The 26201-nt window shown below is 46.6% G+C and overlaps 1 protein-coding gene across 2 annotated transcripts in view; it reads right to left on the reverse strand.

Moving 5' to 3' along the window:
• Nucleotides 1-26201, reverse strand: part of LOC147640074 (elongation factor P (EF-P) family protein) — a 127558-nt gene that overhangs the window by 14643 nt on the left and 86714 nt on the right. For both annotated transcript variants that reach the window (XM_086776784.1, XM_086776780.1), the window contains 3 exons: nucleotides 16429-16495; nucleotides 318-385; nucleotides 43-166 (listed from right to left, as the gene is read on the reverse strand). In XM_086776784.1, the coding sequence (XP_086632910.1) occupies nucleotides 43-166; nucleotides 318-385; nucleotides 16429-16495 (259 nt within the window). The remainder of the gene's footprint in view (nucleotides 1-42; nucleotides 167-317; nucleotides 386-16428; nucleotides 16496-26201) is intronic.

Raw genomic sequence — 26201 nt, forward strand, 5'->3', positions numbered from 1 at the left:
TAGATAGGAATCCAAACATTTAGTATACAAGGCTCCACTCACATGGGAGTTGCTGTCTGCCCCTTGTAAGAAGGCTCAGCTTCAGCAACCTTGCAGTTGACACGTGGAGGAACTGCTGCTGACAGGGCCTTTCCATCAGCGAGCTGCACAGTCACTGGCAGACCATCTGTTTGCACATTTGTATCAAATTCTGCTTTCTTTCAGAAGAAAAACATGTGCTTATAAAGAATACATATTCTATGCCAACATTATCATCATATTTTATACCCAACAATCACTTATAACAGTAAGAACAGAAAAATTTCCTTGTGCTTTACCTGAGAGGTAAGCTGCTCCATTACCAAACATGCTTTTAGGAACCTCCACTTGCTCAAAGGTTTTGGGCCTATAGCACAACAAACGAGTCAAGCCCTATTTAAGCATGCAAGCACCTTTTGTAGCCACATAACATGACAAATCAGTAATGGGAGCTACTTTTCAATCCATCAATTGCTGAGCTTACTAACAAAGTTAATAACCACCATCCAAACAAAGTCACTCTTTTTTTATTGTCATGAAGTACGTGGTGGCCCATGAGGCGTGGAGTGGCTAGCCATAGTGTTATATACCTGGACACTAATCTATGGATTAGGGATCTATCCAATGGGCTTAGGGGGCCCCGGGATTAAGGGATTACCAAGCAAATACTTGGCTAGGTTTCCTAGATTGATTAAAACAAGCTTAATGGCCTTTCTATAGCGAGTTAGCTATTTATGGTGTAGTTATTACTATATAAGTGAGCTTGGGTTGTTATGAGATACAGTTGTGCATAAGCACCACTGAAGGTCTGGCTTGGACCAGGAGAGCAAACATAATCATGCCACACACATGGCGAGTACGTAGGTTGGTGTGTTGAGCTATGGGATTGTGCAGGAAGTCCTGGCCTTGGCTCGGGGAAGATCAGTGGATGCCGGTCATGGTTGGGAGGTGAGCTAACCTTCTATCTCATGATTTGGTTTAAGACTAACCTTGGTTTTCAGTTGTGTTTAGGGCAGATTTTGGGAAGGACTTTACACTTGGTTTTAGAGCAGCCCTAACGGAGAGCCTGAAGAGGTATCCGTGTCGAGGCATCATAGATGTCGGAGTTCCCAAATATTCCTCTCATCGTTTTCTCTTTCTATCAAAAGTGAATTGGTCTACTGAAGTTGTACAAGGTTTTTGTTGGCGTCAAGGATTGCCTCCGAGTCGTGTGTCAGAGAGATGAAAAGAGCGCTGTTTTTTATGTGCGATTGGGCTGTCGTGAATACCCTGCAGAGGCCTGAAGCGGCTGAAGGATGATGGCAAGAGAGGCAGGGTGGCCAAGTTTGGGAGGCCAGCCAGCCCTAAGCGGCTGCTCTGCACAACAGCCAGGCTAGGCGGCTGTTCTGAGCAGCAGCCAGGCTAGACCAGTGAGCCAGCCATGGGCAATGCAGCCCTGGACAGCCAGCCAGCACCCTGGGCAGCACAACAGGGCATCCAACGCAGCCCAGGTAGGAAGCATGGCAGAGGCGGGCACAGCAGAGAGGGATGCACAGAACAGAAAAGCATGCACAAGCTGAGAAAAAACAAGCGCAGGTTGGGGGAAAAAAAACAGGGTGTTAATTTTAGGAAAAGCAGCATATCAATTTTTTTTTGTGGAAAAAGCAGATGGTCTTTTCATTAAAATATTCGATAGCTTTTTTCTCAAAAGAGGGGGGAAAGCTATTAGTCAATAAAAACACATGTGGGCTTTTTTATTAAAACTGTGAAAAGCACATTAGTTTTTTAGGAAAAAACCCAAAAGCAAGTAAACTACTTGACCATTTAGTATAAAAGAGGGGGCTTGCTTGTGAGTTCTCCACATCTAGAGTCAATGTCCTTGGTTAAGAGGGCTGAGATTACACGGCTAGCTTCCAAGAGCAGGATTGGTCCTTGGGTTCGCTGGAAAGCGGGATTTTTCCAGCACTTCATCTCAACACGCGAGCTTGCTTTAAGCAACAGCCAATTACCTTGGGATTGTCATGGCTGATAAAGTACAAAACGATCGTGTGATGGACGAGAATGTTCAACTCGATGACGACCATCAGGATGATGATGTGGCGGTCGATGACTTGGTCACTAAAGTCGACTTCAACGCAAGGATGACCTTGCTTGAGCAGCAAATTACGAACCTTACAAACACCATTGTTGTTATGCAAGCAACATTGGCGGGGTTGGTGACAACAGGGGCAGCTGGGACAGCTTCCTCTTCTACTCCAGAGCCCTATACGGGGGAGTGGAAACAGAAGACTTAGGAGACAGTTGACTCCTTGCTCACAGATGTGGCACGCACTTTTAGTTCCATCCTTTCAATGAAGATAAGAAGATTCAGATGGTACAGGGATTCTTGACAAGCAAATCCGTTACCTGGAAAGAGTTAGGAGTGAAGTCCACGATGTGGGTAGATTTTGAGAGAGTTTTCCAGGAAGAGTTCCCGCAGGCCGAGGATGAATACGACATTGCTAAAGGTAAGATCAAAGTTCTTGCAAGTTTTGTAGCTTTAATATGAAAGTTTTCCATCTTGCGGACCTAATACAGATGTATGGGTCAGTCGTGGGAAAAACTGTACACATTGTTTTTTACCCTTAGAGTACTCACAACTTCATGAATGTCAAGCTTGTGCAAAGGTTGGGAGTGGAGACACAACCAAGTGATCACCAGTATCATGTCGACATGCCATCGGGTGCATAGTTTTGGGATTGGGATAACTACATAGAGGTACTCAGTGTAGTTATGAGACACAACCAAGTGATCACTAGTATCATGTCGACATGCCATCGGGTGTAGAGTTTTGGGATTGGGATAACTACACAGAGTTACTCAGTGTCACTGGATTTCATGGTTATGAATCTGGATAGAGTCCATATTATTATAGGAAAAGAGTGGTTTTATAACCACAATGTACAAATAGATTGGAAGGATCATAAGCTAGGGGGACATCGATACTTCTGAAGCACAAGGACAAACAAACGTTGGAGAATGTGTGTCAACTATAAAAAGCTGAATAAAGTTACAATCAAGAATAGATATCCCCTTCCCACTGCATATGATTTGATTGATAGGTTGCAAGGAGCTTCCTATTTACGAAGATTGACCTTCGTATTGGTTATCACTAGATATTGATAGTTGAGGAAGACGTCTTTAAGATGGGATTCAGCACACAGTATGGCCATTATGAGTTTGTCATGTTACCTTTTGGGCTCACAAATGCTCCTACTACTTTCCAGTAGATGATGAATGATCTCTTTAGAGATTATTTAGGGAAATTCATGGTCGTGTTTCTAGATGATATCTTGATATACAGTCGTACTCTAGACGAGCACATCGAACATCTCCACATCGTCTTGATGATTTTGAGGTGGGAGAAGTTGTATGCCAAGTATACGAAGTGTGATTTCTTCAAAAGATAACTCATATATCTAGGACAGGATTTCTTGAGATGGGATGAGCATAGATCTTGAGCGGATACAGAAGGTTTTAGATTGGCCAGTTCCTCAGACTATAAGGCAACTTCGAGCGTTTTTGGGATTCACTTTCTTTCTGAGGAAGTCAGTGAGGGATTAACCGTACCTTTCACGGACCCTTTTAAGGGAAGAGGACGTAAGTCCAACAGCCTGATCTCTTGGAACGAAAAGCTGCCAAATCTGTACCAACAGGTACAGTAGCAATAAATGCTCTCCTGGCTGTCCAAATGAGTAAAAATCAGACTTTTACAGTCCCGAACACTGCATAAAACAGTCCCGAACAGAAATTGGGCAAAAGCCCCTTGACTGCAAGCTGATTTTTGAGGATTCAAGGCATAAATGTCTTGCCTGCTGCTTTGCCAAGCTCAACAAGCATACGAACTTGAAAAGCCCCTTGATTTAAGATCAATTTCTGATCATACATGGTACATTGACGCACATGAAGGCATTCAGAGTGTTCACGATGCTTCCCCCTGGCCACATATACATCCAGTATATAAAAGCCCCTTGATTCACAGGCATATTGAGTGCTTGTAAGGCATCAACACATTATCCACAGAATCAAATGCGATTGCCTGCATGCAAATCAACCAAATCGGCACAAAAGCCCCTTGATTTGCACTGCAATTTGCTGCAATTTTGCCCAAATGTGCGATTTTTCACATCATACAGCATGTATGAGTGCTTAATTGCACAATTACATCAAAAGCCCCAAATTTCGACATCCAATTTCCTGCAAATTAATCCTGATTGTGACCAATTTCCTGCAAATTGATCCTGATTGTGACCAATGTCACCCAATTTTGCCAATTTTGCTCAGAAATTGAGCAATTCGGCACCTGTACCTGCTCAATTGATTGAATTGATAAGAAATTCCCAAAATTGAAGGCAAATACCTCTTAATTTTTGAATTTCTCTGATCTGCAGGCTGAATTTCAGTTGTTGCAGGAGAAAGGGGGGGGCACGTCTGATGCTGCTGCTCGTCAGGCTTCTACAGTCGTATTGAAACGGAGGAGGCGCCCGTGGCTAGTTGTGCAGAGTAGGAGGTTGGGCAGACCAGCGTGGCTGTTGGGGAGGCGGACTGTTGACCAGTCGTACAGAGAGAGTCGGAGCAGCGTGGCTGTTGGAGAGGCGGACATGTCATAGTACAGCGAGCTACCGTGGCACGTTAGAAGGCGGCAGCTTTGTCTGCGAGGTCGATCTGAGAGGCGATCCGGTCGAGCTGGCCTTTGACGCTCATATCGATGAGGCGAGAGCCGTCCTTGCCGAAGCGGACGATGAAGCCGGCAATGATTCAACGGCTGCTGCCTTCGCCACGTTTGCACGGTTGACGCCCGCCTTGTGGACTTCGTTCGCCTAGCGCCAGCCTTCGCCCAGCGTTTGTTCGCCAACGCTCACTTCGCCTTCTCCGCCAGCAGCGCTAGGACTCCACGTCACTTAACTTGAGCGCCGCCTGCTCTTCGCTCCTCGCTCGACGTCTGGTTGAATGCGCTGGCTTATGCCACCTCCGCCTAGCTGCTGCGACTTTGCTGCCTTTGCCGTGTAGAGCTACCACACTCGCCTATCAATGGCCAGCGTTTTTGCACGCCTTCGCTTGATTAGCTGCGCCTGACTCCTTGCTAGCTGAGAGCAGTTGTGTGGGGTTACGCCTTGTGGCCACCAACACTTTGCTGCGAGCCGGTGCCTGCTATCAAGGAGAAGAGGGAAGAGGGAGGGATCACTAAGCTCTGATACCAGTTGTATGGGAGAGAGAGAATTAGGGTTAGGTTAATGTGGGAGACATACACAGAGAGAGCAAGGGAGAGAGAGAGAGAGAGAGTTGTGGGGATAAGTCAACTCATGAGGCATGAGTGTGTGACTCCCCTATCACACATGTATATTGCACTAGTACACATAGTGCACTTAGTACATTAAAAGTACTAAGTGTACTATGTACTATAACTTATGGGCTTGTACACACTATAAGGGTGGGCATAACGCCTTTACCCCAACAAAGCCTGATCGATTAAGTACATATGTGATAGACATGAGTTGAGGGGGATGAAGGCACGGTGGACGGAGTTGATACAAGCTTTTGATATGGAAATAAAGTATTGGAAGGGTAGCTTGAATCAAGTGGCAGATGCCTTGACTAGAATTGGGGAGGTGAACTCTTTGAGCTTCATCGAGATAAGGGCTGACCTTTATGACTCTCTGAGAGGGCTATGTCAAACCGATAATCATTTTGGTCAGTATTGGTGGCAGGTCTAGGCATCCATAGATTTAGACCAAGACTCAGGAGTCATGCCATCCGTGAGTGTGACAGGTGGTCAATTCCTTATCTGGAATGGACTGCTATTCCAAAATAATAAGATTTGTGTACCAAATAATGTTGAGATTAGGAAAAGGATCCTGTATAAATGTCATGGCACTCCTACAACGAGTCATCCAGGGATACAATGAACCTATGATTTAGTAAAAGGGACGCTTTAGTATTTACTGGCCTAAGATGAAGGCATATGTTCAAGACTATGTGGTAAAGTGCCATCAATGTCAAGTGAATAAGGCTGAACGCCTTAGGGCTAGAGGTTTGATACATCCTTTACATGAGGTAAACGGGAGAGTATTTCCATGGACTTCATTGCAAGGTTGCCACGGACCAACAAAGGGCATGATGCTATCTGGGTGGTGGTAGATAGACTGACAAAGATGGCACGATTTTTATCTACAAAAGTGACAGTGAGAAATCTGAATTGGCGCAACAGTTTGTTGAGCGGCTTTTCAGGTTGTATGGGCTGCCTTTTGATATAGTCAACGATAGGGACTCCAAGTTTTTTGGACATTTTTGGTAGTTATTGAGACTACGTTAAGTTTGAGTTCCTTTGATCATCCTCAGTCTGATGGGCAAACACAGAGAGTGAATTAGAATATACTTCATGCATACGTCTCCAAGAGACCATTAGATTGGGAGAATATCCCGATGGTTGAGTTTGCCTATAACAATGCTAAGCATGCAGCTAATGGTTACAGTCCGTTTATGTTGATGTGTGGATACCAACCTAGATCTCCAATAACAGTTGGACCTACAGGGTATTCAGATTGATACGGCTAGAGATTTCTTAGCAGATATGCAAGAAATGCTAGTTAGTGCACGTGAGGCTATCAGAAGTGCACAAGATCAAGCACGGTTTTATGCTGATAGGCAACGTTCACCGAGGCAACGCTAGTTTATTTGAGAGTGTCCAAGAGTTTAGAGACATTACATACAGGGAAGGCTAGAAGTTATCCCCTAGGTATTGTGGACCTTACAAATTCTCGAAAAAGATTGGTGAGGCTGTTTCTAGACTAGAGTTGCCTCCAAATGTGAAAGTTCATCTACTCTTTCATGTTAGTCAACTGAAAGAGATGCTAGGAGCGGAGGATATAACCTTGTTACTCCTTAGGAACTTGTTGCGGTTGAGGACTTGTCCTATGTTCCACATGAACTTGAGAGGGTGATAGACTTCATAGAAAGACAACTTAGGAACAAGTTGATCCTCGAATATAAGATTAACTCAAAAGATAAGGTAGAGTAGGACTCAACTTGGGAGTCGGTAACTAGTTTGAGTAAGCACTTCCTAATCTTCCTACTTTGGATAGGGCTCACAGCGTATGACAAATAAATCCCTAAAAAGGTTATAATTATGTACAAATGTAGCAGTGATGAGGATGAGCCTTTGTGTCACATAGCACCTCAGTCCATGGGTTCATGTGACATTTCCTCCTTCTTAGCTTGGCTGGAAAAACTCCTCATCGAGCCAAACAGCTATGTGAGTGCCTCAGTCCACCACTGTTCAAGTCAATCCTGCTAAAGCCTTTTTCTGAACCAATAAAACTGTAGAACAAAAGGGTGATGACTTCTCCAATAACTCATTCACTTGCTTCATAATCTCCTCTTGTTGTGCCTGACTCACACGGTAAGGAGGTCAGTTGGGAGGTAAACTTCTTGGCATGACGTCAATCTGATGATCTTCCGATCTCTTCGAGGGTAACTCTCCTGGTAGAGAATCTGCAAAACAATCTTCATACTTCTTTAGGAAATCTTTCCTTTGATGATCAAGAGTTGGGAGTGATTCCTCACTCTCGGATTCCTTAGGATCCGTGACATAAATCAAGTACGAGGAAATAGAGTGCTTTATTTCTTTAGGAACCTATACATTACTAATGAGAGGAATGGAGTTCCCCTCATCTCCTACATCAAAAGTAGGAGTTGAGAAAATCTAATCTTATTTCCAACCCAATCAATGGCTGGATCAATCTTCTTATGCCAAGGCTCCATCACAATGTCCAATTTTACCAACAACAAAATTCTCATGATCCACATAATCCCCAATCTGTAAACGAAGCTTCCCCAAGATAGGGGTCACTTATGCTGCCATTCCCTTGAAAGCGGCACCTGCGAAAATAGGAGCTCCAAACCTCTCTAGAGGGACGTTCAAAGCTTCCACCACTCGAGGATGGATATAGTGATGAGTAGCATCACTATCAAAATGAATAAGCATTGGTTGGTTAGCCACTAGGCCCCAAGCCTTGAAAAGTTACCTTCTTTCTGGTAATGCGTTGGTTTGAGGCGGCTTGGCTTCTTGCTTTGGCTTGTCGGGACATTTTGCAACCATGTGTCCCTTCTTTCCACATTGAAAACACTTCCCTTCCTCCACATAGTCCTCAAGTTGCTCGTGGGACAATTTCCTTTGAAAGAAGGGAGGTTTTGTCCCCACTCCTATCCTTCTTCTCTTGAGGCTATGTTCTCGATTGGGATCCGGCTTTAAACTTCTTCTTTTGAGGTGGATCCCAGTTGTCATTCTTCGTCTTGCCCACCATCCAAGGCATGTGCAAAGCCTCAACTTGCAAAGCTTTGTGTGGGCTTCCTCCAAAGATTTCGGACTAGCCATATACACTGCTTGCATAAGCTTAGGTTGAAGTCCATTCACAAACTTACGCATTTCCATTGGCGGTGGAATAGGATTATAAATCATAAACTTCAATGAAACAGCTGAAAAGTTGTTAAGATAAGTTGTCACATTCTCACACCGACTTTTTATTTTACCTCATCCCACTCTTTTTGCACATCCGCTTCAAAGGTTGCGGGTAGAAACTTCTTGTTGAACATAACCTTGAAGTTGGTCCATGTCTTTGGCTCAATTCCTTCTTGCACCACCTTTAGCCACCAATTCAAGGCAGCATCCTTCAAGTGCATGCAAGCGAAGCTTGGACTTTTTGGAGAAGTCCTCTCCTCCAAAAGCGGCATCGAATTGCTTAATGAAAGATAAAGCTTTTTGTGTATCCCGCTTACCATAGAAAGCATCAAACTTGACACTCTTCTCTCCCTGCTTGAAGTCCACTTTGCCGGTTGTTGTAGGGTCCTTCGCCTTCCTTTCTCTTCCTCGTCCCGAAGAGGCTACATCTAAGAGAGCAGGCCTAGGAGTAGCATCCGTGTCTCCTCCACAGGAAGCGGACTTAGTGGCTCTAGATCCTTCCGCAACAGTGACTCCTTTGGCACGAAGATAGGCTTTGGCAGCTTTTAACTTTTTCGGCTTCGGTGGCTCTATCCTTGATGAAGTCTTCAAACATTTGATCCCTTCTTTTGTCCTGTTCCCTTTTGGGTCTCCAGGCAAGGAATTCTTCATCCCTGAGCAAACGCATGAATTGGTGAAAATCATTGTACTCTTCTGACGACATGGCCATGTCTCATGAGTAATGGATCCACGACCCCGGTTGCCATCATAGTTGTTCCCATCCTGAAGTCTTGGATCAACCTCATAATTATTTCCTTCACTAGGCCCTTGGTTGCCCTCTACTCTTGACATGGCTCTCTCATCCCAAGAAAGATTTCTCGAGAGATCCTGCTCTAATACCACTGTAAGCCCAGTGGGGCGTGCTATGACAGATTCCACCATGAATCCAAGAGATAGAAGAATAGAGAGAGAAGATAGAGAGAGGGAGAGAGCAGGGTTAGAGAACTTTGCACAAGACACAGACTCTGAGCGGGAAACAAGTCCCGCCCCCTTTCAGGAATTTATTCTCAAGAACAATCCACGGGCTCACAAGCCAGGATCAATACATCAATGAATACAAAAGCAAACAAATATGCTGATGTAGAAACCAATGTCAAGGCACAAGATCTGTTGCCGAGCACACCACGGGGATGGCCCACAAGATCTCACAAGATCTCTCATCGGGCTAGTACCAAATCCAACGTACCCCAAACTTGTAAACGAGGTACACAAGTGATAAGTGTAGATGATGAAGTATACGATGTTCAACAGTAGGTTAACCGCCCAATCCGGAGTAGAAACAACTCAAAAGAGGGTTGTACAGAGGTGTATGGACCAAGACACGTCCACGGCAACACGGCAACTGTACAACACAGATCAGCAGACCAGTTGGTGGCACCAGTAGAACAACAGTAGTCAGCCGTACAACGCAGGTATACAGTGCAGAATAGCCAGTCGGCAACGGGTGTACAGTGCAAACGGTAATTCAATCGGTGTAGAACAACAGGCAGCCACAACGGCCAAATCAGCAAGCGACAGTACGATAGATCTAGTCGTATGACAGTCAACAGCGCAGAACAGTGGTATGGCAGCAGTTCCGTATGACGTAGACAGCAACGGTAGCAGTTCAATCACTGCAGTTTTGTACGGCAACAGTCCAGTCAACGCAGGCAACCAATCAACGGCAACAGCCCAATTCTACGGCATAGGCAATCAACAACAAATTAGGCGGCGTAGACAGCAGACGTAGATCAACAGGGCCATACGAACTGTACGAATCTATACAGTCGTACAACTGGATGATGATGCGGCGCAGGGAGGCCTTACGGTGCTTTGAACAACAGGCGGTGATGAAATAACTCCTCACTTGGTTGATGATCATCAAGAGAGGTTCATGCTTGTTTTATACCGAGGGGGTGGGGGGGGGAAGAGAATTCTTGCTTTTTGCCCAAAAGCTAGACATGCTTTTGTTTTTCTGTTTTTACTTTGCTTTTGCTTTTCTTTTTGTTTTCCTCTTTTTCACTTTTACAATAAAATACTTATTCAAATAAGGCCAACTTTTCCCAAGCGCTTTTGTGCTTTGCTTTTCCAGCTTTAGGGCCTTGCTATTTGGCCCTAGAGTTGCTTTTTTGAAAAAGAAGCTTTTGCTTTTTGGTCCTGCTGCATCCCCTCTTGCCAATGATGCTCCTTGCTCGCGGTCAACTCAGTTTGACTTTTTGCCTTTCTTTACTTTTTGACCAAAGTTGGTGCTTTTTCATGTGCAAACCTTATGGTCCCTGTCCCCATGCCTTCTTCCACCAGTCTAGTGTGCTGACAAGGGTTCCATCATGAGATAAAGTGCTAGGAAGACCAAATAGTTACATATACACCCACGTAGTGCCAATAGCATGCTTACCTGCAGCCAAGTCACATAACTCCCAAGTATTGTTTTGTTCAATGGAGTCTACAACCCAATGCTCATCCTCCAAAGCATCAACATGAGAAATAGGTTCCTCATTACATGCGGTGGAACCAAGAGTAGTGTCAACAAAATGTGATGATGCATGATAAAATTGTTGGATGAGGGAGAAGATGCTTTGCACACTCACACAGACACACATGCACACACACAATCGATTTGAGCTCGAAGAACGAGAGAGAGAGACTAGAAGCTAAGCTGGAAAGTACGATACGAAATGAGTGGATACAAGAGTACAAATAGTCCTAGTCCTAGGACTGATGTGGCTAACACACAAGTGTGTGTTCACACGGGAAAAAAACCCTTGCCAGGACAAGGTAAAAAGTGCCCGTGCGTAGGGTTGTTCACATCAGGGACTTCTAGGCTAATAAATCCCCTTGAAGTGAATGGTGTGAACGTGTACAGGGTGTAGCAGACTACCGTGGTAGAGGTAATATGTTCAAGGCTTTGCGAAAAGCCTCAAACTTTTCCCTGGAAAGGGACTTGGTAAATCCATTTGCTACATTGGCTTGTGTAGGCACATAAGTCAAAAAAATCTCTCCTACATGGAGCCTTTACTTGACATAACGATAATGCACCTCAATGTGCTTTTTCCGCGCATGAAATACCGGATTCCGCGCGAGTGCTAATGTACTCTGGCTGTCAGTGAAAATGGTGGTAGAAGACAACTGTCTAACACCAAGATCTGCTGCCAATAGACGGCGGAGCCATACACACTCCACAGTAGCTGTGAATGCTACCCGATACTCAGCTTCACAACTCGAAATGGCCACTGTTGGTTGCTTCTTACTCAGCCATGAAATACATGAACTGCCAAGAAGGAAATAGTTACCACCGGGAGACACTCTAGTGTCATGACATCCTACCCAGTCACTGTCAGTGTAAGCGGACAAGCATAAAGAAGACGCATTGCTGTAAAACAATGCAAAGTCCTGAGTGCTTTGAAGGTAACTAAAGACACGTTTGACTCCTTGCCAATGCCTAGTGATGGGGTAATGCATAAATCTGCTCAATTGTGATACTGCATACTGAACATCCATGTAGGTACTACTGCATAGATATATAAGGCAGCCGACAACTTGCTGATAAGTGGCAACATCAAAAGGCTTGGAAGAGTCCTCAAGAGACAGGCGTAGGCCTGGTTCTACAAGAGTAGAAACAGGTTTGCAATCTGTCATTTGAAATCTCGCTAAGAGCTACTCAATGTATCTTCTCTAAGATAACATGATGCCCCCCTCAACTAGTATAAATTGGATACCCAAATAGTAATGCAAAAGCACCATGTCGGAAACATCAAATGCATGTTGTAAGTCAGCTATGAAAGCTGAAAAGTGCACGCCCCCCGCCCCCCCCCCCATCAAGGCCCATCATGAGCAGATCATCCACATAAAGGTTTAAGATTATGAGATTATCCCCTTGTTTGCGAACTTAGAGGGTACTCTCCATCGAACTATTCTGAAACAGACACGAGAATAAGTATGAATGAATTTTTTGATACCCAGCATGTGGAGCTTGTTTCAGGCCATAGAGTGCTTTACGCAATCTGCATACCTTATGCTCTGCATGTTTGTGAACAAAGCCAAGCGGCTGAGATACATAAACCTCTTCTTGCAAATCTATGCTTAGTTCTTCAACAAAAACCACATCCTGTGACCTAAACAAAGAAATTTGTAAGCAATGGTTGCTTGTATGAACTTTGTTGAATGAGGTGTCAAAAAACTGCACAAGTGCGCATAGATAACAAGCACCATCACTTGATCTCTTTTTCCGTAGAACAAACTATTGGGCAATACATCTACCACAAACCATGACACCACAACCTAGAAAAGTAACAAGCAAGCCGAGTCTCAATGGTCTATCATGAAGTCCAAGAATATGCCTCACCTACGCTCTCCCACTCCCACACGAACTCTTACTATCCCTTCAAATAAAGAACAAAAGTCTTTGGCAGTGAAAGACAATAGCCCTATTTGGAACTATCATGCATAGCTGCAAAATCCAGCACCCATGGACTTGAGATGGAACTATTGATAACTGGACAAGCGAGCTAGAGCCCACCCCCCCTTCCAAAACTGCCCCGCGCTAGCCTGTAGCCCCCTCCCCCCCCCCCTGCACTTGTGCGCCCTGGAGTCCCACCAGCCTTCGGCCCCCCTTTTTCCACCAGCCCCTCCCACCTTTCACTTGGACCATAGATATCCACACCCTCGGATGCAGCTACTAATAGGTGGAATTCCACACCCCAACAGCTTCAAACCTGTGCTTCAGCTGAGCCCCGTTGCGTTGTGCATGGCCCAGGCATTTTTAACATGTTGGCAGCATGGCGTTGATCCTCCCTCTGACCCTCTTGCTGGAGTATCCGGATTTCCTGTCAGTCTGTTTTCTAGGCCTCGGGAAGGAGTACCTTTCACTTCTCCCTATACGCCACTGCCAGGCAAGACAATCCGACAGGACACACAAAGAAACGGTCGTGTCAATGAACCATTTCAAGCGTTTCTCTCAAGATCACCTGTCTGGAGTGGAGGTCCCACCCGCCCCCCATAGGGTCCCAACATCAGGTTCAGCCTGGAGACCGGTCCCACGGAGTGCTTCGGTACCAGTTTTCCCGATTTTTCGTAACCACTCCGGCTCCCCCTTCCTCAGGAGGATCTAATCCCCAGCAGCACGTGCCCTCTCGGATCACAAGTTGGTGCCATCTCCCTCTCGTCTCCAGGATCCTCCCCCACCCCCCACCCCCCGGGGGCCTTCTTCTTCTTCAGATTCCTACCAATGGATGCCGGTGCCTTTGCAGAGACTTCGGCCCCTCTCCGAGTCTGTGTCATCTTTCACCGATCCAGACCGGCCACTTCTGAGAGTGGTGCAATGATCTTCTCCTTCCCACTTTCCCACTAAGTGTAGCAACAGAGTGAGAGCGGTCACTCACTTTTGGTCCTTGGCCCGCATGGAGCTTGGAGGATCAAGCCACGGGGAGGAACCAAGATGGTGAGCTTAAGAGCTCCAGTTTGGAGGTGATCCTCTTCGTCTACCTTCATGTATCACTGGCGGTCCCCATTGCCTCAACAACCTTATCAAAGACATAGAGGCCTTGGATTGGGTTGCACCTGTCATTGAGGGTGCCAACAAAATAGTGACCTTTGTCCTCAACCATCAAAGGGTGCAGCACGAGTTTTCCAAGAAGTCAAGCCTCTCTCTTCTTAAGTATTCCGAGACGAGGTTTGCATTCAACTTTCTCATGCTAGGCCGCTTGTGTACATGTAGCGGGGCACTGAGGGGACTCTTCCTCAGTGATGAGTTTGCACGCACTTCAGAGGCTTCCACGACGGTCGGCAAATTTTGCAAGGAAAGGGCGGACGATGCGGCATGGTGGGAGGAGGCCAAGGCGCTTGTGGAGATGGTGCAACCGATTATTGATCTCCTTAGGATAGTGGATTCCACTCAACCATGCATTGGCAAAGTGTACGAGGCAATGGATCGCATGACAGAGAAGCTAAAAGCAATGTTCAAAGTCAAGCCTCACTATAAACAGGTCAAATCCCTATGTTTGAAAAGGTGGCAAGCCTACCACTCTCCCCTCCATGCTGCTACCTACATTGTTGATCCTGAGTTTCAAGGCAAAGGGCAACACAAGGACAAAGAGGTGAGCAAAGGCCTTCGACAAACCTTGGATCGCCTTTACACTAGTGAGGAGGATCGCCGCACAATCAAGGACCAATTGCAGATTTATAGAGAGAAGCGGGGGGCTTTTGGTTTGGCAGATGCACAGGCGGACTGCTTCAAGATAGGGTCTGCACTTTGGTGGGAGGATTATGGTGCGGAAACTCCAAAGTTGCAGGAATTTGCTGTGCGCGTACTCTCGCAGGCTTGCAGTAGCAATTGCCTAGAGCAACTCTGGTCAGTTTATAGCCACATTGCCTCTAAGAAGAGGAACCGCCTTGGTGTACAGCGTGCAAATGATTTGGTATTTGTCAGTGCCAACTTGCGAATGCTTTGCAAGGGCTTGACAAAGAAGGCAGATCCTTTCACCGAATGGGAGCAGGCACAGCAGGACCCACATCTCTCTGATCAGCAGAGGGCCGAGATTTTAGAGGAGCTTGAGGTTGTGCCCGAGGCATTGTCCCCCCCACCTCCCCCTCCCCCTCCACTTGAGGACCAGCCTATGGAGGACTTCACTGAGGAGGTCACGATTGATCTTCACCCTTTTCAGCCTCTTGCCTAGTCTCTTGAGTCTAGAGTCTCGAGTCTCGACTCTTGCCCCACTTTTTTGCTAGCAATCTTGTATCTTGGCACTTAGACATTTTGCCTTGAGTGTACACCCTCCTTGGGCCTTTCATTATGCCATTTGGCATTTTTGTTTAGATTGTACACTCACTTTTGTTTATCACGCCATCGGCGCCCCATTATAGTTTTTTGCTAATACGACTATGCATTTCTCCTCTTTTTGGTGCAATTTTGTGCTTAATGTCTTGGTTTCTAAGTGTAAATCAAGTGTGTTAAAAAAATTGCAAAAAAACAATCGTTTTCAGATTGCCGTTTTTTTCACCGTCCCCGGGACGGCCTTTTGCCCCGTCCCCGTCCCGTTCCCCGTCCCCGTCCCCGTTCCCGTTCCCCGTCCCATGTTTCTATGGCTTTACAGCAGGCCACTTCTTTGGCTGTTTCCCCCTCCCCCCCATAGAGCAGCCAGCCAATGAGGGAGAGCCCCTCTCTGTCCCCTATTGTTTTCTTGTCTCCCATGATTGAGACTCGGTCATGTACTTAGCCGATTCGGCTGTATTTTGGGTAACTCATGGAATTATATTTCTTGTTTATATAAAAAAATAAAAACACTCATCTTCGCAAAGTCCTCCAAGTAAATGACTACACGATCAATCCCATTCACAAAAGTGGCGACCCTATGTACTGACAAAGTACCTAAATTAGCCTGCAAGCAAAGGAATCACAGCTAGAGTTCAGGGAGGGCTTAAGATGTGAACACACCACCTTCTTGGATCATAATTTCACATGCAGAGACATGAAGAAAGCCATCATTAAGGGGGGGCATATGTGACAGAAACTTTATTTCTCATGTGTCGAAATCTGCAAAGCCTTTACACAGTCGCACCAGTGCGGCCAATTTGAAGATTAAGAGAGCTGATACGGTGTACATTAAACTGCCACGTGGCTTCTTCAGGCAGTCAGACCTTTCACCTAGAGTAGAGCAAGATAGAAAAGATCAAAGATCATGATGTTGGCACGCCTCATAAGTGAAGCCATCTGTGCCACAACATATTGTCCCCCTGTGCTTGCACCCTCTGCATTGAAAGAGCATTCCAGCTCATCACTTATACATGGAAACCTTCATGTGAATACATTATCAATATCAACCACTACCATAATTATTTAGAAGTCACAAACATACAGGCACAATTATCTAGCTAACTATGTTGAAAATGTTTGAAGCTCCTTGGGGTACACAAAAACTTACTCCATCAAAAAAATGGTGTCGCCGTCAGCATACAAGAAGGTAAAGCTCCTTGACTCACAATATACCTCTACAATTCAAAAAGAACAGTAAGCGATAGCCCACAATTAACAACACTATCTTTACACAGCCAGCCTCTCTCTCTCTCCCGCTTCGCTACCTGCCTGCGCCCCCCCCCCTCCCGCTGCCCCCTTCGCTCTCCCCTCCCGCTGCGCCCACCCCCGCTGTCCCCTTCGCTCTTCGCTCTCCCCTCCCCCTGCCTGCCTGCGCCCCCCCCCTCTCTCTCTCTCTCTCTCTCTCTCTCTTCCGCCGCCCTGTTAGCGCCGCCTGCTTCGCTTCCCCCTCCCGCCTGCTGTTCGCCGCCCCCTCTCTGTTCGAACTTTCTGTCACCCCCTCCCGCCTGCCCGCTTCCGCCACCCACCCTTGCTCCCCCCCCCCACCCTGCCCCCCCCACGCACCCTTGCTCAGGCCCCCAAGGCAGCAGCATAACTCTCTCTCTCTCTCGCTTCTTCCATGGCTTCCCCCTTGCGCAACCCGATGAAGGCGACCTTTATGGTCACAAACAAGAGGATAACAAATGTGGAAAAGGAAATGAAGGAATGGAAGGCAGAGATGGAGGGATGGTGGAAGGAGAAAGCCAACTTTCTCCAAATGGTATTCAATGAGGGTAAGCGGTGGAAAGAGGAGAAGGAGGACCTCTTAGCGGAAGTCAAAGACCTTCACGAGGAAGTCAACACGCTCAAAGGCGTAATTTCAGCTCTTCAGAGGGAGCTTGCAGAGGCCAAGGCAAATGGTGGACTTGAAGAAGGTGAAATTCAGCCATCAATGATAGAAGAGCTCAAGGTTATCAAAGAACAAGTACGGGCAATTAAGGAAGAAGAGAAGCAACATGAAGCAAAGACTTCCTCATGGGTGGAAGTCATCACCAAGACGCAAAAGAAGATGGATGAAGCGGAGAAGTTGATAGAGGTCGCCAAGAAGGGTAAAGGTAAGGAGATAACAACCCCTACACCTACAATCATTAACATGACTTTGGAAGAGGAACAACGAAGACGTACACGTGCTTTGCATGTGAGGATTACCGGCCTTAAAGACAGGGATAAAGTTGAAGAGGAGGTGAAAGAGCTTATGGTGTTGATGGGGATTGACAGTCCGGCACACGCAAAAGCTTGGAGAGTGGGCAAAAAAAGCGGAGGCAACGGGGAAACATCAAAGGAAAGAGCTCTCATACTTCGCTTCCCCTCTATTGAGGCGAAGAAGGAGTTCTTGAAGAGACGACCCACTTTAAAGAATACAGGCATTTTTCTTGGTGATGATCTTACTCTTTCACAGCTTGCACATATGAAGGAAGTTATGCCAGAGATTAGAACGGCAAGAGAAAAGGGAAAGATAGCATTTTATAGAGAAGGGAGGGTGGTCATCGTGGAGCGACGCTCTACATGACGGTGCGAGACCTATGGGACCAAATTAAAGCTGGCAGCCTGGAACTGCAATGGATCCCTCAGACTTGATGTAGGTGCCTTTGAGGACAGCTTTAGAGATAGAGATATAGTCTTCTACTCGGAGACTCACCAGGATCCTGGTCAGATGATGCCACAGGTGACAGGATACAGATGGGAGACAGCTTGCAGAGTAGGGACAAGATCGGTACACAGTAGTAGAGGATCAGGAGGGGTGGCAGTTCTTTTCAGGGAGGAGCTGCAACCGCTTCTACACATCGTTCGGAGAGATGATCAGGCCAGATATATGTGGGTGAGACTGAGGGCCGACACAGGCAGATTCCTGTATATTGGCCATTTGCTATTTTGCTCCTAGTACATCGACATATGCAGCACCTAGAGGGCAGTCTCCTTTCTCTGTGCTAGATGATGACATATGGGAGTTCTCTAGGGATGGAGACATCATCCTGTTAGGGGACTTTAATGCCCGGACGGGCAACCGCCAGACAGCCTTTTATGATGCCTCGGAGGAGATGCTGAGAGAGCTGGACACTCTGGATATGGGATTAGACAGACGCTCACAGGATGTGGAGTGCACAGAGTATGGGAGATATTTGGTAGATATGGGGACTGCACATGGGTTGGCCATACTTAATGGCTTGCAGAGGTTTCCGTCAGCAGCTGGATTTACTTGCTTTCCACATAGACATGGTGCTAGCACAGTGGATTATGTTATGGCTATGCCCAGCTTTGTTTCATGCATTGAGGACTTCACAGTTGGATCTCGGCCCATTGGGGTAGTAGTGGATCATGCATTGTTGACATTGACTATCTCTTTTCACTTTACCACAGCTCAGAGGACACGAGGGGCAGATCACACTCGATATACTTTTACCTCAGAGACTGATGCTGTCTACACAGATGGGATTTATAAACGTCTGTACACAGAGGAGCCAGGGAGACCTTTGGAGGAGTTGACCCATATACTGACAGAGACTTTACATGATGCAGCGAGAGAGGCATATCCACATACTCAGCCTGGACAGAGACAGCATTCTAGATGTATGCCCCAGAACAGCTGGTATGATGAGGAGTGCAGAGAGACCAGAGCCCGACTGCAGCGGGAGGTTGCTTTGGGAGTCACTACTCACCGACAGTCACGTATTGCCTTCCGACGTCTTGTGCGAAGGAAGAAGCGGGCCGGCCTTGCTCAGCTAGAGCAGGAATTATACCAGCTGTTCTTGAGCCAGGATTCGAGGGAGGCTTGGCGTCTGTTTCATGAGTCCTCCCCTGCTTTGGCCATCACTTCTACAGAGGTCTGGGGTAGTTATGCAGCATCTCTATATACAGTTCCTGGACAGACACCTTTTCCTGACCCGCCAGCACCATGCCCACAGACATGTACTTTCTTTACCGCAGAGATGGTAAGGAAGGCCATTGATAGGATGAAGACCGGGAGAGCATATGATCATGATGGATTGGTCGCTGAGCACTTTAATCATGCGAGAGGCATGCTGGCAGAGCTTCTAGTAGTGATGTTCAATCGTGCTATGTGCGAAGGCTTACCCGAGACTTGGAGTAGGTCCACCATCGTGCCTATCTTCAAGTCAGGGGACCCTATGGAGCCAGGGAATTATCGCACTATTATGATTGGTCACACACTAGCACGATTGTATGCATCCATTCTTGAGCAGCAATTGAGTAGATGGGCAGAGAGAGTTGGCATTCGAGCAGAGGGACAGGCAGGGTTCAGGAGAGGTTTCTCTACTCTTGACCACATCTTGACTCTCCGGGCCATTATTGAGGAGGGCAGGTCGCATGGGCGACGGATTTATTGTAGCTTTGTGGACTTTCGCAAAGCATTTGATACAGTGCCCAGAGCCAGATTGATGAGGCGATTACAGGAGATGGGGGTACCCACAGAGCTCATATGGGGGATTATGGCTTTATATAGATCAGTTGCAGGACAGGTACGCACCCCAGAGGGGGTCTCTACTTTGGTTCACTCCACTATAGGAGTGAAGCAAGGTTGCCCGTTATCTCCTTCACTGTTTGGTATGTATGTGGATGAGGCTTCTGACTACATTGAGAGATTGGGGGACAGAGGAGCCCAGCTAGCAGGTACATGGATCCCACTATTGTTATATGCTGATGATATTGTGTTGATCTCTGATTCCCCTGAGGGTATGCAGCGTCATCTGGATGCTTTACATGAGTTTGCACATGATAGTGGATTGTCTGTCAACCTTGGCAAAACCAAGGTTATGGTGTTTAACACCACGCCACAGTGGGTTAGGCGATCAGCTTCCACATTTACATATGGGCAAGAGATTGTGGAGTATACAGATGCATATACATATCTGGGGGTAGTATTCAGTGGGCCAGTGTTTTCGATGAGGAGAGCAGCAGAGACTAGATTGACTAGAGCACATGCAGCCCTGGGTGGTTTGGAGAGGATGTGTTCGCAGGTTCAGTTTCAGGAACCTCGAACGAAACTTTGGCTTTTTGACACTCTATAGTGACATCAGCTATGCTTTATGGAGTGCAGATATGGGGACCTTCAGTGGGCCATCACAGCGCACGCGGGTGGAGAGGTATGGAGAGGCCTTTGGTATCTATGATTGCTAGGATTATTAGAGCCAAGGCCGTGGTACCTCATGAGATTATTCGAGCAGAGCTGGCGGCTGCCCCTCTGGTGATTGAGGCTCTTACGAGATCAGTCTCCTACATACATGGCTTGTGGGATCTCTGCCGAGACAGATATGCACGCCTCGCCCTGGAGTCCTCCCGACAGTTAGCTTTACAGGGAGACACGGCTTGTTGGTATGGACAGATGACATCTTGGTTCCAGGCACATGGTTTTAGCATGGACAGATTGCCTCCCTTCCAGTATTCTCTGGAGGCACCCTCTCTCACTCTCACACGGACAGAGATTACCAGACTCATCCGTCAGGATTTAGTTCAGCTGGACATTAGGAGGACATGGATACAGCCGACTGAGGAGCTGGGCACGAAGATGGCTTTCTACAGAGAGCATTTTCTTCAGCTCACAGCAGATGGTTTTGTGATCAGACCCAGTTACATGGATGTACACTTGTCTCATGCAGTACGATGTGCTATTGGTCAGATTCGCACATCCTCACACCAGCTTGAGATTGAGATTGGCCGATATAGAGGTATACCAGCTGAGGCCAGGATATGCCGAGTATGCCATGGGGAGCCAGAGACAGAGCTGCATTATATATGCCATTGTACTGCATACTATGAGATACGTGGTCGTTTCCACTGTTTATTCAGAGAGGGTTTTGGACCACTTTCCAGAGTCATGGGGTACCAGGACCAGAGGTGTTTGGGATTGTTCTTGCTTGAGCTGCGGAGACATAGAGATAGCCTGCTTAGGCGCACAGAGAGCCAGACTCAGAGGCACATTACAGATTTCTTTAGTCCAGCCATCACTGCGCCAAATGGACCACAGCAGCAGCAGGACATGGATACCGCCCACACCAGGGGTACACTGATTGATCGTGCGATTGAGCTTGGGTGGTCCAGACGCCCACGACTACGGAGGGGGGCATCCCAGCATAGACGGAGGTTGCAGCGGCAGATTCGGATTATTCTTGCGAGGCATGCGGGACACCCAGTCAGGGTGCTGACCACAGAGGATATTGAGGAGATCCGTCAGTGTCCGATGCGGCACATATTATGAGATGGAGGCACCTCCATAGTGTACCCCTCCGTCCCACATGATATTGTATCCCCTCACTATATTCCACTCACCTCCATAGCGTACCCCCCCCCCCCCCCCTCGCTATATTCCAGTTCCAGTTTCATTTTCTAGGTGCCAGTAGTATCATCTTTATTTTTCATTTTCTGGGTTTTTTTATCCAGACATTGTATCAGATCCACCATGATGTAACTTTTGGTCTCATGGGTCATTATGGCCTTTTGAAGACGTTAATATAACATTTCATTTCATTTCATTTCTCCCCCCTCTCTCACCTGGATCAGATTTTATAGTTCTAGATTTTGTTATCTTTCTTTATCACTATTTTATACTTAGGATGATGTACCTCACAGATATGATGTAACCTTTTGGTCTCATAGGTCATTTTGGCCTTTTGAAGACGTTAATACAACTCTCTCCCTCTACGCCTCTGAAATATCAGATCAAATAAAGGCCAAAACATGAACAGGGCGGCAGCAGCTGTAGCTAGAGGAGAAGAAGAATGATGGGTTCTCTTGTCACTACCCTGGCCCCTCACCGCCTTGCGTAGTAGCAGCTGTCTATCGCATTACCTTGCACAGGTGGTACAGACGACCTAGCCCTACCAGCGATACACGATGCCAAAGAAGTCGTACGCTCATGCCCTGGCAACACTGACCAAAACCCTAACCAGTCAAAGCTTGAGCTCATGGGAGGTGTTCCTCCTAACAGAAATCGATAAGCTGCGAGAGGAGAATGGCAAGCTGAAGGATCAGCTCACTGAAATTGAAACCCGGCTGGCCTCCCTTGAGGGCAAGCCCGACCCAGTTCAAGCAATTCAGGAGCAGATTCATGCAGCCAAAGCAGAGCTCATTGAAGCTACAGAAGGTATGGAGTAGTGTCTTACCACCACAGAAATTGTGTCAACCATCAAGGAAGAAAGGTATTCACACTCGGCAAGACTATTTTAATACATGTGGCAACCATAAGGTGGGCACCGGGCAATATTTGAGCCTCCTTCAAGTAGGCGTCCCCCTTCTGGACCTAAAAAGCACACGTGGGAGCTAAAATTGGCGGAGGAGCTCTAATCTTTAGTAAGACTCCAGTTTTATGTGAGGCGCTTGCTTTTCCTGGTGCATGGGAGCTGGTCGACTACTTCTACAGGCTGTTTACAGCCTTCTACCACTACAAAAGCCTAACAGGTGCATGGGAGGTTCTGGCCGACCCCTTCTGTCAGATCATTCTGTGGAGGACTCTATCACCCGTACTCGCCGCATGCGGGAAGAAGATAGAGACAGGGATCATGTTGGGGCTTTGGCGGATAACGATCCACCGATGTCTGCCAGGGCTGAGGAACGGCAGGATATTGATCCCTTGATGAATGAGCTTGAAGAGCTCCGTGCTTTGCAAAGAGATCCTGATGTACAAAGGGTCATTGAATCAAAGTCTCATGTCAAGGCTGATGTGGTCACTTTTGATGCAATTGCACAACAGATGGGAATCGACAAACCTCGAGAGTTAGCTGTTGCTTATTTAAAAAGTCGTGGTGATGTTTCCGATGATGAGGGCGAGTGGGTCTTCACACGGCAGACTTGTAGACAATCCTGTGAAGGGAACTCCGATGATGTTGTAAGGGGGCATGCAGCCCGCACCAATGATGTGAGAGGGCATGCAACCCACACTAGTGATGTAAGAGGGTATGCAACCCGAGCGAGTGATGAAAGTGGGCATGCAGCCCGAGCAAGTGTTTTGAGGGGGCTTGCAGTCCATGCAACAGATATGAGGGGGCATGCAGCCTGAGGAGATGATGTACATCGACATGCAGCTCGAGGGGATGATGAGGGTTTTTCAGTGAAGGCTCTCAGCTGTTAGGGTTAGGGTTTGGAGGTACAGTAAACACAACACGTGGGGAAGCAGAGAGAGAACACGACTCTTGTTGTGTATTCAGTTGATAATGTGAAGTACAATAGCCACATAATAAAGTGACCTAAAAAGATGTGTTCACATGTCCGGCCATAAAATGTGCCGGGTGGACCAAAACACTTATAAGCTGTTTATAAGTGTAACTAAGCTAAACTGGGGGGAAAAAACCTCCACTAACTGAAGTAAAAAGTGCCCCAGTAATCTACTGATGATCACTAGCACTCCTCTGGGTGCATACATAGCATAAAACCCAACAAACCCCCCTGGAGTGATATGTGATCACTGTACATCATCCACCAAAAGGAAACAAATTCAAAGCAGTGCGGAATGCTTCGAATTTCGGATGTGGTAATGCCTTGGTGAAGATGTCTGTCACATTCTGATCTGTAGGACAGTAGATCAGACTGATATCACCTGCCTGGAGTCTCTCCCGAACAAAATGATAGTGAATCTCAATGTGTTTCGTGCGAGCATGAAACACAGGATTCCTGGCCACAGCAATGGCACTCTGACTATCAGTATAGATAGGTGTAGGCTCCTCCACTGAAATATCCATATCAGTCATGAGACGACGCAACCAAACACACTCAACAGTAGTAGTGTAGGCTGCTCTGTACTCTGCCTCACAAGACGAAGTGGCCACTGTGGTCTGTTTCTTGCTTAGCCAAGAAATGCATGAAGAGCCAAGAAAGAAACAATTTCCACTAGTGGAATGTCTGGTATCAAAATCACCAGCCCAATCTGAATCACTGTAAGCGTATAATTGCATGTCACCCCCCCTCAGGATAAAGCAATCCAAGAGACAAGGTACCCTGCAAATATCGGAATACACGCTTCACAGCTTGCCAATGTGACAACCGCGGGCTGTGCATGAATCTGCTCAACTGAGAGACTGCATACTGAATATCTGGCCGTGTAGTACACAAGTAAATAAGGCACCCAACAGCCTGAGCATATGTAGTGGCATCAAAGGAAATACTGTCATCTTGTAGTGACAGTTTCATCCCTGGCTCCATAGGAGTGCTAATAGGCTTGCAATCCTGAAATTTAAACTTCTCCAAAAGTTTAGCAACATACCGTGGTTGCAACAACCCAATGCCTCTGTTATCCTGTACAAACTGTATGCCCAAATAGTAGTGTACAAGCCCCAAATCAGACATGTCAAATGTCTGTTGTTGCAGTATCTCTTTAAAAGCTGCAATTTTGTCATCATTTGATCCCATGAGCAAGAGATCATCTACATAAAGACTGATGACCAGCAGATCTTTCTCTTCTTTCTTTACATACAAGGTGGCTTCTGATGGACTGTTCACAAATCCTTGACTGAGTAGGAAAGCATCTATCTTTGCATACCAAGCTCGTGGAGCTTGGTTCAAACCATACAAGGCCTTTTTCAGCCTGCATACTTTCCCTTCATGACCATGTTCTGCAAAGCCTATGGGCTGATATACATAAACTTCCTCCTCGAGGTCCCCATGTAGGAAAGCAGTCCTTATGTCCAACTGGTGAACAACCCAACCACGATGTGCAGCCAATGCAATGACACACCTAAGTGTCGACATACGGGATGTAGGAGCAAATGTCTCCTCATAATCAATGCCCTTCTTCTGTGCATAGCCCTTTGCAACTAGACGGGCTTTGTACCTGTCAATGGATCCATCTGCATGTCTTTTCAACTTATAGACCCACTTAGTACCAATTGCTTTCTTGCCTTTGGGCAGATCAACCAAATCCCATGTTTGATTCTTTTTAATAGAATCAAGCTCATCTTGCATGGCTTTGTTCCAATGCACATTATCTCGTGCATCCACAAATGAATCAGGCTCATCATCATCCTGTAAACTGGCTGCCATAACCATATTCAAATCCATGATGTGTGCATGCTCATTGGTCCGTGTCTCCCTGCGAGTACGACCAGCAAGAGGACCCTCTAGATGGCTGTCCTGTAATGTCCTCAAATACCATCAAGGTATGTGTCTAACCTGTGGTGCCTGCTGCCCCATATTTGGTTCAGCTTCTGGCTCAATTTGCTGCTGAATTTCTGCACCACCTTAATGATTTGCTGGCTGTCCTGTACCCTCATGAGTTGGATCACCAACTGTGGAATGAAACTCCATAGGTAGTAGACCTTCAAACACATCATTTTCAGCCTGATTTGCATCATAACCAGCCATGGATATTTCTGATTTTTCATCAAAAATCACATCCCGACTAGTGAATATCTTCTTGGATAGTGGGTCATATAACCGGTAGCCCTTGCTCTCACGGCTATACGCAACAAAAATGCATTTTGTGGCTTTATCATCCACCTTCCTCCTCAACTCTTTGGGTATGTGTGCATATGCAAGACACCCAAAGATACGAAAATGTGATACCGAAGGCTTGCGGCCATGCCAAGCCTCAAAAGGAGTAATGGAAACCAATGCCTTTGTGGGACATCGATTCAAAATATGACAAGCACACATGACAGCTTCCACCCAAAAGATATGTGGTAGCCTCTTTGCCTTTAGCATACATCTGGCCATCTCCATGAGTGACCGATTCTTCCTTTCTGCAACCCCATTCTGTTGTGGAGTATAAGGAGTAGTATACTGATGTTTTATACCTCTACTCTCAAGAAAGGAATTCAACATGTGTGACATATATTCCCCCCCTCGGTCAGAACGGAGATTCTTAACCTTGCATCCTGACTCTGTTTTAGCAAGTGCTAC

This window comes from Cibotium barometz, chromosome 3 (genome assembly GCF_041138505.1).
Source record: "Cibotium barometz isolate CiBa-2024 chromosome 3, ASM4113850v1, whole genome shotgun sequence".
NCBI lineage: Eukaryota > Viridiplantae > Streptophyta > Polypodiopsida > Cyatheales > Cibotiaceae > Cibotium > Cibotium barometz.